Genomic DNA, 12,266 nt, shown 5'->3' with positions numbered 1-12,266 from the left:
GAGCAGCCAATAGGTGCAGTTCATGAAGCTTCATTTAAAACTGAATCATGGGCAGAATATTTGGGTACTCAGTAAATCTTGACTTCTGCTGGCAATCGGTTGCACAACACTTTATTTTGGGCTATCGGAGTACATGAATCACATTCTTCAGACTTTATTAGTAAAAAAAGAAAAACTAAATATCATCTACTTTACATTTAATTATGCACTACTTGGTGTTGAACTATAATGAAACATAGCAAAATTAAAATTTAAGCTTGAAACATGAATATGTTTTTGGATCTCTGCAATCAACCTCAATAGAAGTCTTTGTACTAAGAATGGTGCAGATTTGCAGCTGAAATCTGTTTTTCTCAATCAATTGAGAATATTTATCTGGATTTCCCAACATTATCCTTTCAGATTTCAGAAGGAAAACTCAACTGTATTTGACTGATTTGGACCAGAGCTTCATATACATGATGGAAAGATCTATTTTTTTTCATCTCAATAGAAACTTAATATCAAAACAAAAAGTTTTCTATTTTCTCAGAATCCTTGCTAGTTGCAAACCAAAAATATTGGAGGTAGATGTCTTATATAAACTATGCCAGTTCTCCCTGTGAGAAACATCTTGTGTCATTGGACAGTTGAAGCAAAAAAACCCCACAATGTTTGCTATTTTCCCCCACATCTTGAACATGCTCTAGACCAGGGGTCCCCAAACTACGGCCCGTGGGCCGGATCCGGCCCGCCTCCTCATTTGGTCCGGCCCCCTGAACAATACCAGAGAGCATTCAGTGTTTTTTTTTCATATATATGTGGATTTTTCTTCAACCACCAGGGGGGCTCTTGAGCAGATATGAAACTTAGTTTCCCTCAATGGAATATATACTAGTCAGTACCAGTCACCGTTTCGCTCACGTTTTTTTTCCATTTGCATTCTGGGTAAAAATCTATCTATAAACGCGAATATGTCATCGGCATTAATCCACCCCCCCAACAAATGTTTTCTAAGGTTTCTTTCTCGAAAAACTAAGACCGGCCCCCGACCAGAAAAGGGAACAGTTATGTGGCCCTCGCAGGAAAAAGTTTGGGGACCCCTGATATAGACATTTGAAAATAACGCCTTCCTCCCCCCAACCTCCTGAAAAGCTGACTTACAGAAATACCCCCTGCTACCAACTCCGAGCCCTGCGGTATGAATAGGCATCCCTCGTTGGCTCACTGCCAGTCCTCAGACTTTTTACAGTCACAAAGAAGAGAGTATGTCAGAGCCAAGCAGAGAGGATGTGGCTTGTAAAGCCAGGGGCTTAGCATCTAGCTTAGGGACTACACTCAGCTGAAACCTGCAACCTTTGTGTGTGGGTCTGTGTTGTCATCTAACTGTGTGTGGACGAGATGATGCCTTTCAGTCGCCATGTTTGTACGGTGGAGTCATTGGGGCATTCTAAGGATCTAAGGATACTGATTGCTTCCCCAGCTCACTTAAGGACAGAGATGTCAACACAGAGCCTTACAAAGAAAGATGCAAGTTTAGATCTTCTACTGAGGTTTTTAGCATCAGTCATCAAAGATGTAGTACAAATAAAACAATGTAAAAATGGAATTGTTTTGTCTTCTAAGGATGCAATATTGTACCAAAGAGAATCAGGGTTTTGTTCTGTGGAAAAACCTCTGAGGCTCCATATTGCCAAAAGTGACCTCTGCTTGCTTTGTGCCTTAGTTTTCACTGATTCTGCTCTGGGATTTTACGTTGCCTACCACTTCAAAGATGAGTTAGTATCATTCACAATCGCTTTCACCTTGTTATTATACCGCTAGCAGTTGGCTGTGAAATATTTAATCGCGAGGAAACAATCAATGAGTTTCTAAGATCGACCCAATTTTCACAAATGTTTGTAGAAGCGCTAGTTCCTGGATTTTACATACCTGTGGTCATGAAAGTCACTGAAATACCTAAATTTAATGCATCAGTGAGGCTATACTTTTGGGCAGATTAATCTTATTTTATTTTTAGCAACAGTCAAAATAAAAAGAAGGTTTTCTGCTTAAAAAGGATACTTTATAAGCCATGTCTACATAAAGAATACCTGCTGCTGCCGATGAGTTCTAGCAGTACTTTTCTCATAAAAAAAAAACTAGACTTAATGTTCACATCTACATGCTGTACTAAAATCTGCATCCAAGTCAGAGTTTGGATCTGGTAGCAAAGCTACACCAGAGCCGGGAGCATTTTATCTGCAAGTCAGAAAACAAAAGGACTAACTATGTTTTGTCATGGCTGATTGCTATTAACAATACAAACCAGTAATAATATGTTCATTTTAAGTGTTGAATTTACTAGGCGTAAAGATACAACCAATAAATCTGTCACTTTCACTATGTTTTATTTGTGCACAGCCATTTCGGAGTCTGAGCTCAGTAAAATATGAATTAGACATTTTACTGCCTTCCATCAGGTGCTGTTTTTGGTGGGTCGTTTGCTCGGATGGTTGATATTACATTGTGGTCTCTGCTTTTTTCACCTATGCTGAAAGCACACTGTATGTAATTGGAAATATTTCCCCTCCAGCTACACCGATATATCAGTTATGTATCATCTTTTTTTTTTGCATAATAACAGCAAACATTTGGCACTCCCAAGCCATGCAACAAAGAAGCGCTAAGGCATTTGTTCAGAGCTAAAGGCCATCTGCATAGTTTACAGCTTGAACATATTTCATGTGTTGTTGGAATGAAACTCTTTTTTTTTTCTCTCTGTCCTTTTTGCTGAAATAAAGCCATCGCCCCCCCACATGCCCATAAGTCGTCCTCCTATTTGTCAAAATGTGAATATCGGTGGCCATAAAGTTATTCATGCCTGCATGGCATATCACCTTTATTTGAGAAAGAAATGAAATCCCATTCTCAGGGACTCCCGGGAGAGGAATAATATGTTCTGCCTCTCTCCCATTCATTTCATCATATCTGCTGAATAAATTTGTACGAGAGGCCGTGTATATGCAATGCAGTTGAAGAGGTCAGTAAACCTGAAGTGGGTAAAACGTACTTGCATTAAAGTCCTCTTTGGAATTTGCTCTGTTATAAATGAATTTTCTGGACGTCTCAGTTTAAAAAGAAATTGTTCAAAGGTGGATTTTGCAGTTTTCGAGGCATCCACCTTATTGTGTTTTCTTTTTTTTTTACTTTTGTTGCCGTACTGAAGCAGGTTTCCTGTACCTTCGCTGCTCTGGAGGACATGCCTTTTTAAATTTTTGCCTGAAAGTGAAAAAGAAGAAGAAAAAAAAGCAGATTAAGAATCTGTGATGTCTCATAACAGCCCTTTAATCCCCACCGTTCCGTCATCTACCAGGAGGTACCCGGTCCCACTCTGACCTGCAAATTCTGCTACTGACCAAGCCACTCAGACTAAAGCACCTTTTCTTTCCTCCAACCCCCAAGAGTTTTAAAACAAGCGTCTGACTCCCATTCCTGTGGGAAAAGAAGTACTGCCTGTAAACACTTTGAAGGTCTCTTGGGACTAAGTGGATTTATTTCTATTCAGTTCAGTGTTTGTGAAAGGAACCAAGTGTCTCTCAGAGTGAATTCAGCTTCTGGTGGGAATTTCTGATTCTCCAAATCATATACACATACTTTGGACGGCGAATTGCTTCATATTGTTGCAGTCGACTGTCCAAAGTTGCTACATGCTCATTCAGATGAATGTGGTTGCTACAAAGTCAGCTTGGTAGAAAACTTCTTACAAATATTGATAAGCTCAACATAACTGGATTGTTTCATAACTGTTAACAAGTTGGAATGTATGAGTAAAACTTGTACAATCGAATTGACTGTATATTTTTGTATATCAACTAGCTCTCTCTGCCTTAAGGCACAAATTTGTTGCGAATTAGGGTTATGTAAATGAACTGAATTAAATGAAATGCAGAGAGTAATCAAGTATAGGCAAGATACTGACTGTTGATAAGTTAGCAGCTTTGAACCATTTTATAGCGCTATGCTAGATTTTTGAAACTAATAGGGTTCAAAGGTGATAAAATAACTCATCATATCTTGGTAATATAATATTACATCCGATCTAATCAAAGTATTTTCCATCTGGCTTATCACAATGTTACCTCATACCAGCTTTTGTTGACTCTGATGTCATTTTAGTACAGGTTAGCATGTTGCTTTATTTTAGCTAACTCACGTTAGCTCAGCATTCAACAAACTCATAAGCAAATGTCAAGTAACTGAAAAAGACTTCTTACATTACATTGGAGATAAAGTTACTTTCAAACTGATCAGTCACACACTGGTTGAAATAAATCAATTACATTTACAAATAGCGAGGTAAATATTCATGTATTAATGCTAAAGTTTCACCCATGTTAACTTTTGTTGATCCGGTCATCTTTTCACAGATTAGTGTGACCGTTAAATCTTATTCTTTTCAGCCATCTGTCTTCGATTGCAGGTGACTTTGGTGTAACTGTAAGTAATCATCCAGTTAAAAATCAGAAATTCTGATTATAAAAAATCAGTATTCTGATTTTTAACTGGATGATGTTGCACAGTGATTCAGCTATGAACTTAATCAAGAAACTCTTGATGTGTATTTGCTTGATGATTTTGACAAAATACAGTGCTTACACACAATTAGCTAAAATCTGCACCCCTTGCAAAACACTTATAGCTGCCTATTTTAATAGTTGAAACACCAAATGACTAATATGCATGGTGAAATTATCTTAGCATGGCTGCAGAAGCTAGCATATACAATCTTTCATGTCTACTCTCTTGGAAGTTCTGCTATCAGCACTGAGGAAAACAAGTGGTTCTTTTGGACTGGCAGCCAGTAGCATGTTGGGTAGCATTCCGCCTAGATATTTCAGCTTCCAAAGCTGAATTTTCTTCAAATCCTTTAGCTATGAAAAGTTACATTTCACCAAAAATCTGCAACTAGGCAGTGCTCCATTGTACGCTAAGAATCTTCAGTCTTTAAGAGTCTTTGGATGTTTAGCATGCATCCCCACCAAAAAAAGTAATGTTCCCATTCCTAAGACTTGCCCTTTCACTCTTTTGTCGCATCAGTTTGTGTCACTACCAACTCCAGAAGGCATTTTCTAAGTAGACAGTTACTCCATTCATCATCTGTAGGACAGAATGTCTTTTCTTTACCACCACAAACTCATGAATCTGTGTACGTGTAACTTTTCTGGCTCTTATCATCAAGCTGCAGTCACCACCGAACTAAACCGTCAATTCAATCTCTCCACAGAACACGGCCAGACTGTTAAAGTGTGTGAAATTGTGGCAGTTCACAAGACAGAAGACGAAGCTGACGCACAACCCAGGAGCCATCCGAAGAGGATAAACCAGCCCTCTCAGCAGTATCCCCATGCATTCACAGGTGCAGCAGTTACACTACTCTACAAGTTCGGGAATAGTTTTAAAGTTTAAAGTTTTGGGGAAAATGAGAACTAGTACTACTTACACTGACATGGACTAATTTTCACAAAACTGTGATGCCACATTTTGCTGAAGCTTATCTTCAAAGGCATGTCCCATCCCTCAAAATTCTGGTTATGCAACAAATTCACAAAATACTTTTCAGACTCTCTCCAACATCCCTGCTGCACATACGAGCCGCGAGAAATGATTTGAACTGTGGCTCCTCCTTGAAAGGCCGACTCTTATCTGATGAGAGAAATATTCAGTGCGATGATTTGACATTGAAATGCTTAGTGAGTAAATCTGCTGCCAAAAGTGCTTAGTGAGGGAATTCCTGCTCCTTAATGTAAATATTTCAGTAATGCTTTTTTCTTCTTCTTCCTCGGTACAACCATGCCTCACTTTGCTGACTTCCTCCTCATTTCCCACCTCCCCACGTCTTCTTATCTCACTCATTCACTAAAATCTGTGGCAGACCAAGTTGATTGGGATACAGCTAAGGTTCATTTACAGGGCAAGGTTCCACTGCAGCAAAGCCTTGGAGTAATGATCAGTGAGAAAAAAATAAAAACACAAGAAAAACGTAACACTTAGTAAACTCCAGGTTGTGAGCCATGATAGGTACTTCCATTACAAATGTGCAAAAATCTTTGTTTATATTCTGCAAATGTTGAAAAAACACAATTGCTGTGTTTCCAATAAAGTAGAAGCAAATGAAAATCACATGTGAATAAGCTTGTTCATATGATAGGTCATTAAAATTAGTCATGAGATATATTCACAATTCATCTATCAGTCATCAGAGACATCTGCTTCTTATTCAGGCGTCGGAGCAACGAGCTTCTTATACTTGGGAGCAATTACATCTGCAGCGTTTTGCAGAAAATGTAGTTGGCGATTTTAAAGAGCTGTGGATTCAACACACAACTTTTTTATGAACTATGCAATGCCAAAATGGCTCTGGTGAAGCCAGCTGCACATTGTCTGAGAAAAAAACAACTACTTCCTGTCGTCTTCTTTGTCGTTTCCACCAGTAGTAACATCTGATTGTTCATCACGTGACTCGTGTGATGCGAAAAAACTGTTTCCATTGCAGTTTTCCGAAACACGCTCATTTCGATACGGCTGAGAAACCTCCTCCTTTTTCACGAATTTAGCTTAGCAATTTCAATTTGCACAACTTTATGTCGATGGCAGCGCAGCTAGCGATTCCAACATTAGAAAGCACTTTTAGGATATCGGAGGGGGATTTTTATTTTCATCTTTTACATTTTTTTCTCTCTGTAGAAACTGTTCTTGTTGTCTTTGCAGTTTCATACGTGAGGAGGACCCGGCAACACCTGTGGCGTTGCGCCGACGTCACCTTCCACTGCGCCGACCAGCAGATCTGCGAGCAGTGGGTCCAAGTCATCAACGAGCAGCTGTCATTACTTAGTAGGTGCTACTTAATACTGCAGATATGGGCGATGCACTCTGAACCGACTGGACGCTCAATATGCATCTGTGTGTCATAAATTAATCATGAATGATCCAAACTGACTGTTAAGCTGCTATCAGCACAGATAGGGGCAAATAAACTCAAGCAGAAGAATGTTAAGTAACAGGTTAAAGTGCAAAGCCCGTTTCACACTCGGACAGCTGTTGATTAACCTGGCAGAAACTGAGCAGGACGCCGTCTGGGTTTTGTCCAAAATGTCTTGTGACAGAAATCTGGCTAGGTAACATTGACCTACCAATTAAACACTAATTGACACAGTGAACCACCTAAACTCACATTAGGGATGGGTGGGCGGCGACTTGATTTAGATTATGATCAGGAAAACACAACAGAGTCGTACAGTAAACAGTAGCGCAGTGCAAACCTTCGTTTGGATTGCTGCAGTATTTTCTTAATGTGCGTCTTAGAACAAGTAAAGGTTTTGATTCAGTACACTTTGATGCAGTACCTAGAAAAGGTCGTCATACCCTTTCAGTATTTTTGTAATTTCTCATATTAAAACCACAAATAAACCCAATGTAAGGGATTTTATGTATCAGCACAAAATAGCGTGGGACTAAAGAAGAAAGATGGTTTTTACAATCAGATTACAGAGAATATCTAAACTTTGACTTCAATTTTCAAGTCTTGGATCAGATTCTTAGCTGGAATTAGATCTGAACTTTGACCAGACCACTCTGGTCAAAGTTCTAAAAAGATGTTTTTTTCTCAAAGTGACCAACTCCAGTCATAAAGGATAGTATTGCAGGTTTTAGATGCGTCCATGCCCCAACACAGCTGGTTTAATGGTTGAGTTGTTATCACCTCTACATGTCACTCAGCTTTTGCAAATGCCTGAGCGTGTACCATAAATTTTAATCTAGGGCATGGTTTAAAAATGCAGGACAATGAACCCTGACGACCGAGTTTTTTTATTTTCCACTGCACATTTCATTGCACATGCAGGCCAACAAATTTAATCTGGACTCATCTGATGAGAACTCGTGCATTCCTTACAAGACTTGTGACGAACTGAAAAAATTTTGTAATTTTTTTCCTCCCCAACAATACAAAAGTATTGCTGTTCCAGCAGATTCAAATTCCACTTCCAATTGTTAATGTCTGTTGTAGTGATGTAAGGGGTACAAAGTCTTGAAGTACGTCAGTTATGATCATTCTGCCACTGGACAAACTGATATCCGTTCTTTATAAGCTCTAATAATTTTGTTATGCAACTCTCAGCTGTTCTGCACAAATGACGGCAGCAGTAGAAGGTTTTAATGGTCCTCATTTATGAGTTCAAAGGTGACATTATTTCACAGCTGACAAAAAATAGCTGCTGGAGGTTTCAGCAAAATGAAAAACAGCAATGAACGGATTGTTCTATTTCACAAACTTTATTTTTTGTTGCATAATCTAAATTTAATTGAATTTCAACAATTTCCAGAAGGAACAGTGGTTGGAAGAAGCGGTGGGATGATTCAATGTGTTTAACTGAAATTTAAGTTAAACGTTAAATTACTTTATTACATTTATTTGGATTTCAAAAGTACAATTAGTAACACACTTTATGTTGATATCACACACTGATTTATTTCAGTATCTTATAGCTACTGCAAAAGCTGGTTTTTTTTAATGTGCCAAGAGGTTGTAGCAGGTTGTACAGTGAGTCAATATTGAAGGTTTAAAATGATCAGTGTCAACACTTAAGTCACACGGCTGGTTTGGTAGCAGGAACCTGAGTAAACAAGGAAGCAATTCAGGCTTTCGACTCAGGTGGGTTGGACTTGTGGCGCATCCAAAAACGAATCAATTTGTACGATTCTGTTTTGCGAGAACTTTGAATTCAAGAGTAACTCATTACATCTTGCGGTCCAAGCTTTCTATAAAATACTGGAACCCAAACTATACCAGGTAGGTGTAAATAAATGATTAACAGGAAAGTAAAAAGTGGCCAATTGGTCACCTTGGAAGCTCACTTAAGCTGTTTTATTATAAATTGCTCTAAATATCTTTCCATAGACAAAGCATATTAACTTGTAGCATAAGAATATAATGTGTGACATTTCATTAAATCTATTAAATGCTAATATGTAATGTCTTTTTATGATGTATCACATTACATGTTATAATACTATTAGTAACGTAGCGAGCTATAACACTAATTGAGTATAAAATTATGTGACACACTCCAGGGCCAATACGTTTGAAAAATGATCCGGCTCCGTAGCATTCGGTGTCTCTCAAACATGTAGAATTAAGATCGGAAGGTGGGTGTAATTCATCTGAAGTGCCCCATACCCACAGATGAACCAATTCAATGAAATTAACCACATTCGTTGCGAAGATGAAGTCTGTACGTCTCTAACAGCGTCCGTCTCCTCCGCGGCTGCACCGTTACATCACTGCTGACAAGCCATTTATGTAACCTAATGGAATTTTTGTCTTATTGCCAAATGATATGAAGCCATGCTTTTTGTTTTTTTTTCCCTTTCTTTGTGCTCATTTAACACTTGATCCCATTCAGATCGCTTTTAGTTCGAGCCGGCACCTTATTTTTTCCAAAGCGGCCCCAAACAAGCCATTTTAACATTCTCCGGCCGGCGCGCCACTTTGGAACTTCATCACCAGATGATGCAGTGCCTGTAATTTGCCCCACACTCCTTCCACAGTTAGCCGACACCTCGTTTGTCTTTCAAACAGCCCATTCTGGTGATCATCTTTTAAAAAAAGGTCTCTAGTTAATGAAAGACCAATCAAGAGGCTGTCAAAAAAAAAAGTCAGATATTTCCAACCGCTATCCTTCACTTTGCAGCCAACCGACCCAAGAACCTGCTGGTGTACATCAATCCGTACGGAGGGAAGCGGCGCGGGGAGCGCATTTACGAGCAGAAGGTGGCTCCGGTGTTCCGGCAGGCCGGCATCTTTACAGACGTGATTGGTGGGTACCCGACAGTGGAGCGCCTCAACATTTAAATTAAAAATGAGACTCAAAGGCCACCGTATACATCTCCGCTGCCAGCGTAGCCTCTTGCGGGGTGGGGGCCAGGTGGCCTCACGAGGATATGATTTTTGCCTTATGGCGGCATTAATCCTGCCACCACCCTAATGGAACCTGTGATACCCGATAAGCTTGGGCATCCAAAGTCATCTATTATTCAATAAGTGTTTGCTACAGTGTATATTCTTGAGTATTGATGGCCCATCAGGGGGAAAACACCATTCACTCTGGGCTTCCTATAGCAGCTATGAGTCACATGATCTTTTTTTTTTTGTGCTGGGATTATATGCCTAGTAAACAGATTTACTGTTAAAATGATGGGGATTTATTTTTTTTTTCCTGCCTCGGGGCTCATTTTGTTAATACACCCCACAATAGCTGAATTAGGCTGTTTGTGCCACTGCGCCTGGCTTTTTTTATTTTTTTTTTCTGAACATTAATCTGCTCAGTGGGTTTTAGCGAATGCATCCAAAGTGCAGCGTTTTTGTTTTATACTTCTTTTGTTTTTTTTGTTTTTTTGTTTTAAATGCCTGCTCCGCCACTTATTTCGTCTGTACATTTCTTTTATTGCACTTGCGCTAACGCCTGCTATTTAATTGGTTTCCACAGTTACAGAGCGCGCTAATCATGCCAGGGACCACTTGAAAATGGAGGCCAATCTAGACGATTATGATGGGTGAGTACTTCAGCGGGGTAGCTGCTGCTGCTACTGCTGCTGCTGCTGCCGCCACTTTCAGGCTTTTGAAACACTGATTCTTGCCCGTGGCTTTTCTGTTGACTCTCATCTGCTCGTGTTTTAATAAAGTCACTGAGAGGCTCATTAAGTCTCTGTTGTTGGGTAATCTGCATCGAGATGAATGGTAATTTATATATATATATATATATATATATATATATATATATATATATATATTGTAATTGTTGTATTGTTATTGTGATTTCTTTTTTTATTTTAGCTAAAAATGTTCCGTCTTAATATAATTGTAGAAGACGAAAAGTCTGATTCAGTATGTGAAAAGCACAGATTCCCTTAGAGTTTAATAGCCACATAGGCAATGTTAAATTTCCAAGCTACTTTTGAAAAACTAACCAATGAGATAAGATGGGAAAATATTTTCCAAAATGTTGTCTTTCGTCTCTGCTGGCCAATCAAACACGATGCTACCAGGGGTGTTAAAGCGATTACTTTTGGTGGCGTGTGGAGGTGTAAAGTCCATAAAATCCATACGTTTTATCAGCAGAAGGAAGCATGGAGCGCTTTAACGTTTCCTAGTAGATGGCTGTCCTGACTTCATACTTGACACAATAAACGTCAGCAGAAAATGACATGGCAGCAAGTAATCACTTTCTCTGAAACTCTTGAGTGAGCTTTGGTTCACATACATCTCAAGACTGTGTTGCTTACGCACCTCTTACTAATACATTTTTTTCTTCCACTAAACTTTCCATAAGCATGCTTGGACACAGCTAACTGTACAACTTCTGTTGTGACGATAAAGGTAATCTTTTGTTTACAAATATCAATTCAGCACTTTTAGCAATTTTTGTAAAGGCCATAGCTTGGTCTGTTACAATACATTTTTATGGATGATAAACTGACGCAGTAATTATCGCAATAAACTCAAATATTTTAGTTTTGAGACCATTTTCATGTGATGCGCTGATAACAGCATAATAATGCAAGTTCCCCTCTCAACGGCCAGTAAATAATTCTGTAAAGAAAAAGACGCAAACTGGACAGTATTTCAAATATCCAAAATAAAAATAATAATAAATACAATAATTACAAAGTCTCCAAACAGACTAAAATATTAATCAGAAAGGAAATTATCAAGCTCATTTTATTTTATTGTGCTATTAATTTATTAATTGCGACAGGCTTAGTGAGAGCATAACATTTGTATGTAAAAAAAAAAAAATTTTAATGTTACTTTATTAGCTCTAGGATAGGTTTTTAATAGAACCTTAATCTGAACATCCTGATCAATCCCTTTTATTTCTCTGGCATTTTTGTTGTTTAATAATGCAAAGCTGTATTTGCAAGTATGAAATATTTTCCACCCAAATGTGAGCGCATTCTTCTCTGGCTCTACTTTTCCTGAACTAAACTAGAGGGGAAAATAAAAAGGTGTTGTTGTTTTTTTCTTTTATATAAAATTTTAAATCCGATCCGTAAAAATAAACAGAATATTTGTTTACGCGAAAATTCGAACGTTTCCATCGTTTTCGCCTCGCTTTCCGGCATTTCCTTTAACTACAACTTGTCAAACTCCACATCTCACCGACCGACATACATCCAGGTTATGAACTGTAAATTATGCGACCGAAGCGAGAAGCCAGGGGTACGAAGTGCACCAAGAGCACCAAGAG

General features: G+C 38.7%; 1 protein-coding gene across 1 annotated transcript in view; it reads left to right on the top strand.

Annotated features, from left to right (window-relative positions):
- cerk (ceramide kinase) overlaps positions 1–12,266 on the top strand; it is a 40,969-nt gene that overhangs the window by 8,676 nt on the left and 20,027 nt on the right. Inside the window, exons 2-5 of the mRNA XM_007577871.2 lie at positions 5,246–5,377; positions 6,730–6,852; positions 9,711–9,836; positions 10,506–10,572. Coding sequence (XP_007577933.1) covers positions 5,246–5,377; positions 6,730–6,852; positions 9,711–9,836; positions 10,506–10,572 — 448 coding nt within the window. The remainder of the gene's footprint in view (positions 1–5,245; positions 5,378–6,729; positions 6,853–9,710; positions 9,837–10,505; positions 10,573–12,266) is intronic.

This window comes from Poecilia formosa, unplaced genomic scaffold (assembly GCF_000485575.1).
Source record: "Poecilia formosa unplaced genomic scaffold, Poecilia_formosa-5.1.2 Scaffold9, whole genome shotgun sequence".
Classification (NCBI taxonomy): domain Eukaryota; kingdom Metazoa; phylum Chordata; class Actinopteri; order Cyprinodontiformes; family Poeciliidae; genus Poecilia; species Poecilia formosa.
This window is presented reverse-complemented; position numbering and strand designations above follow the sequence as displayed.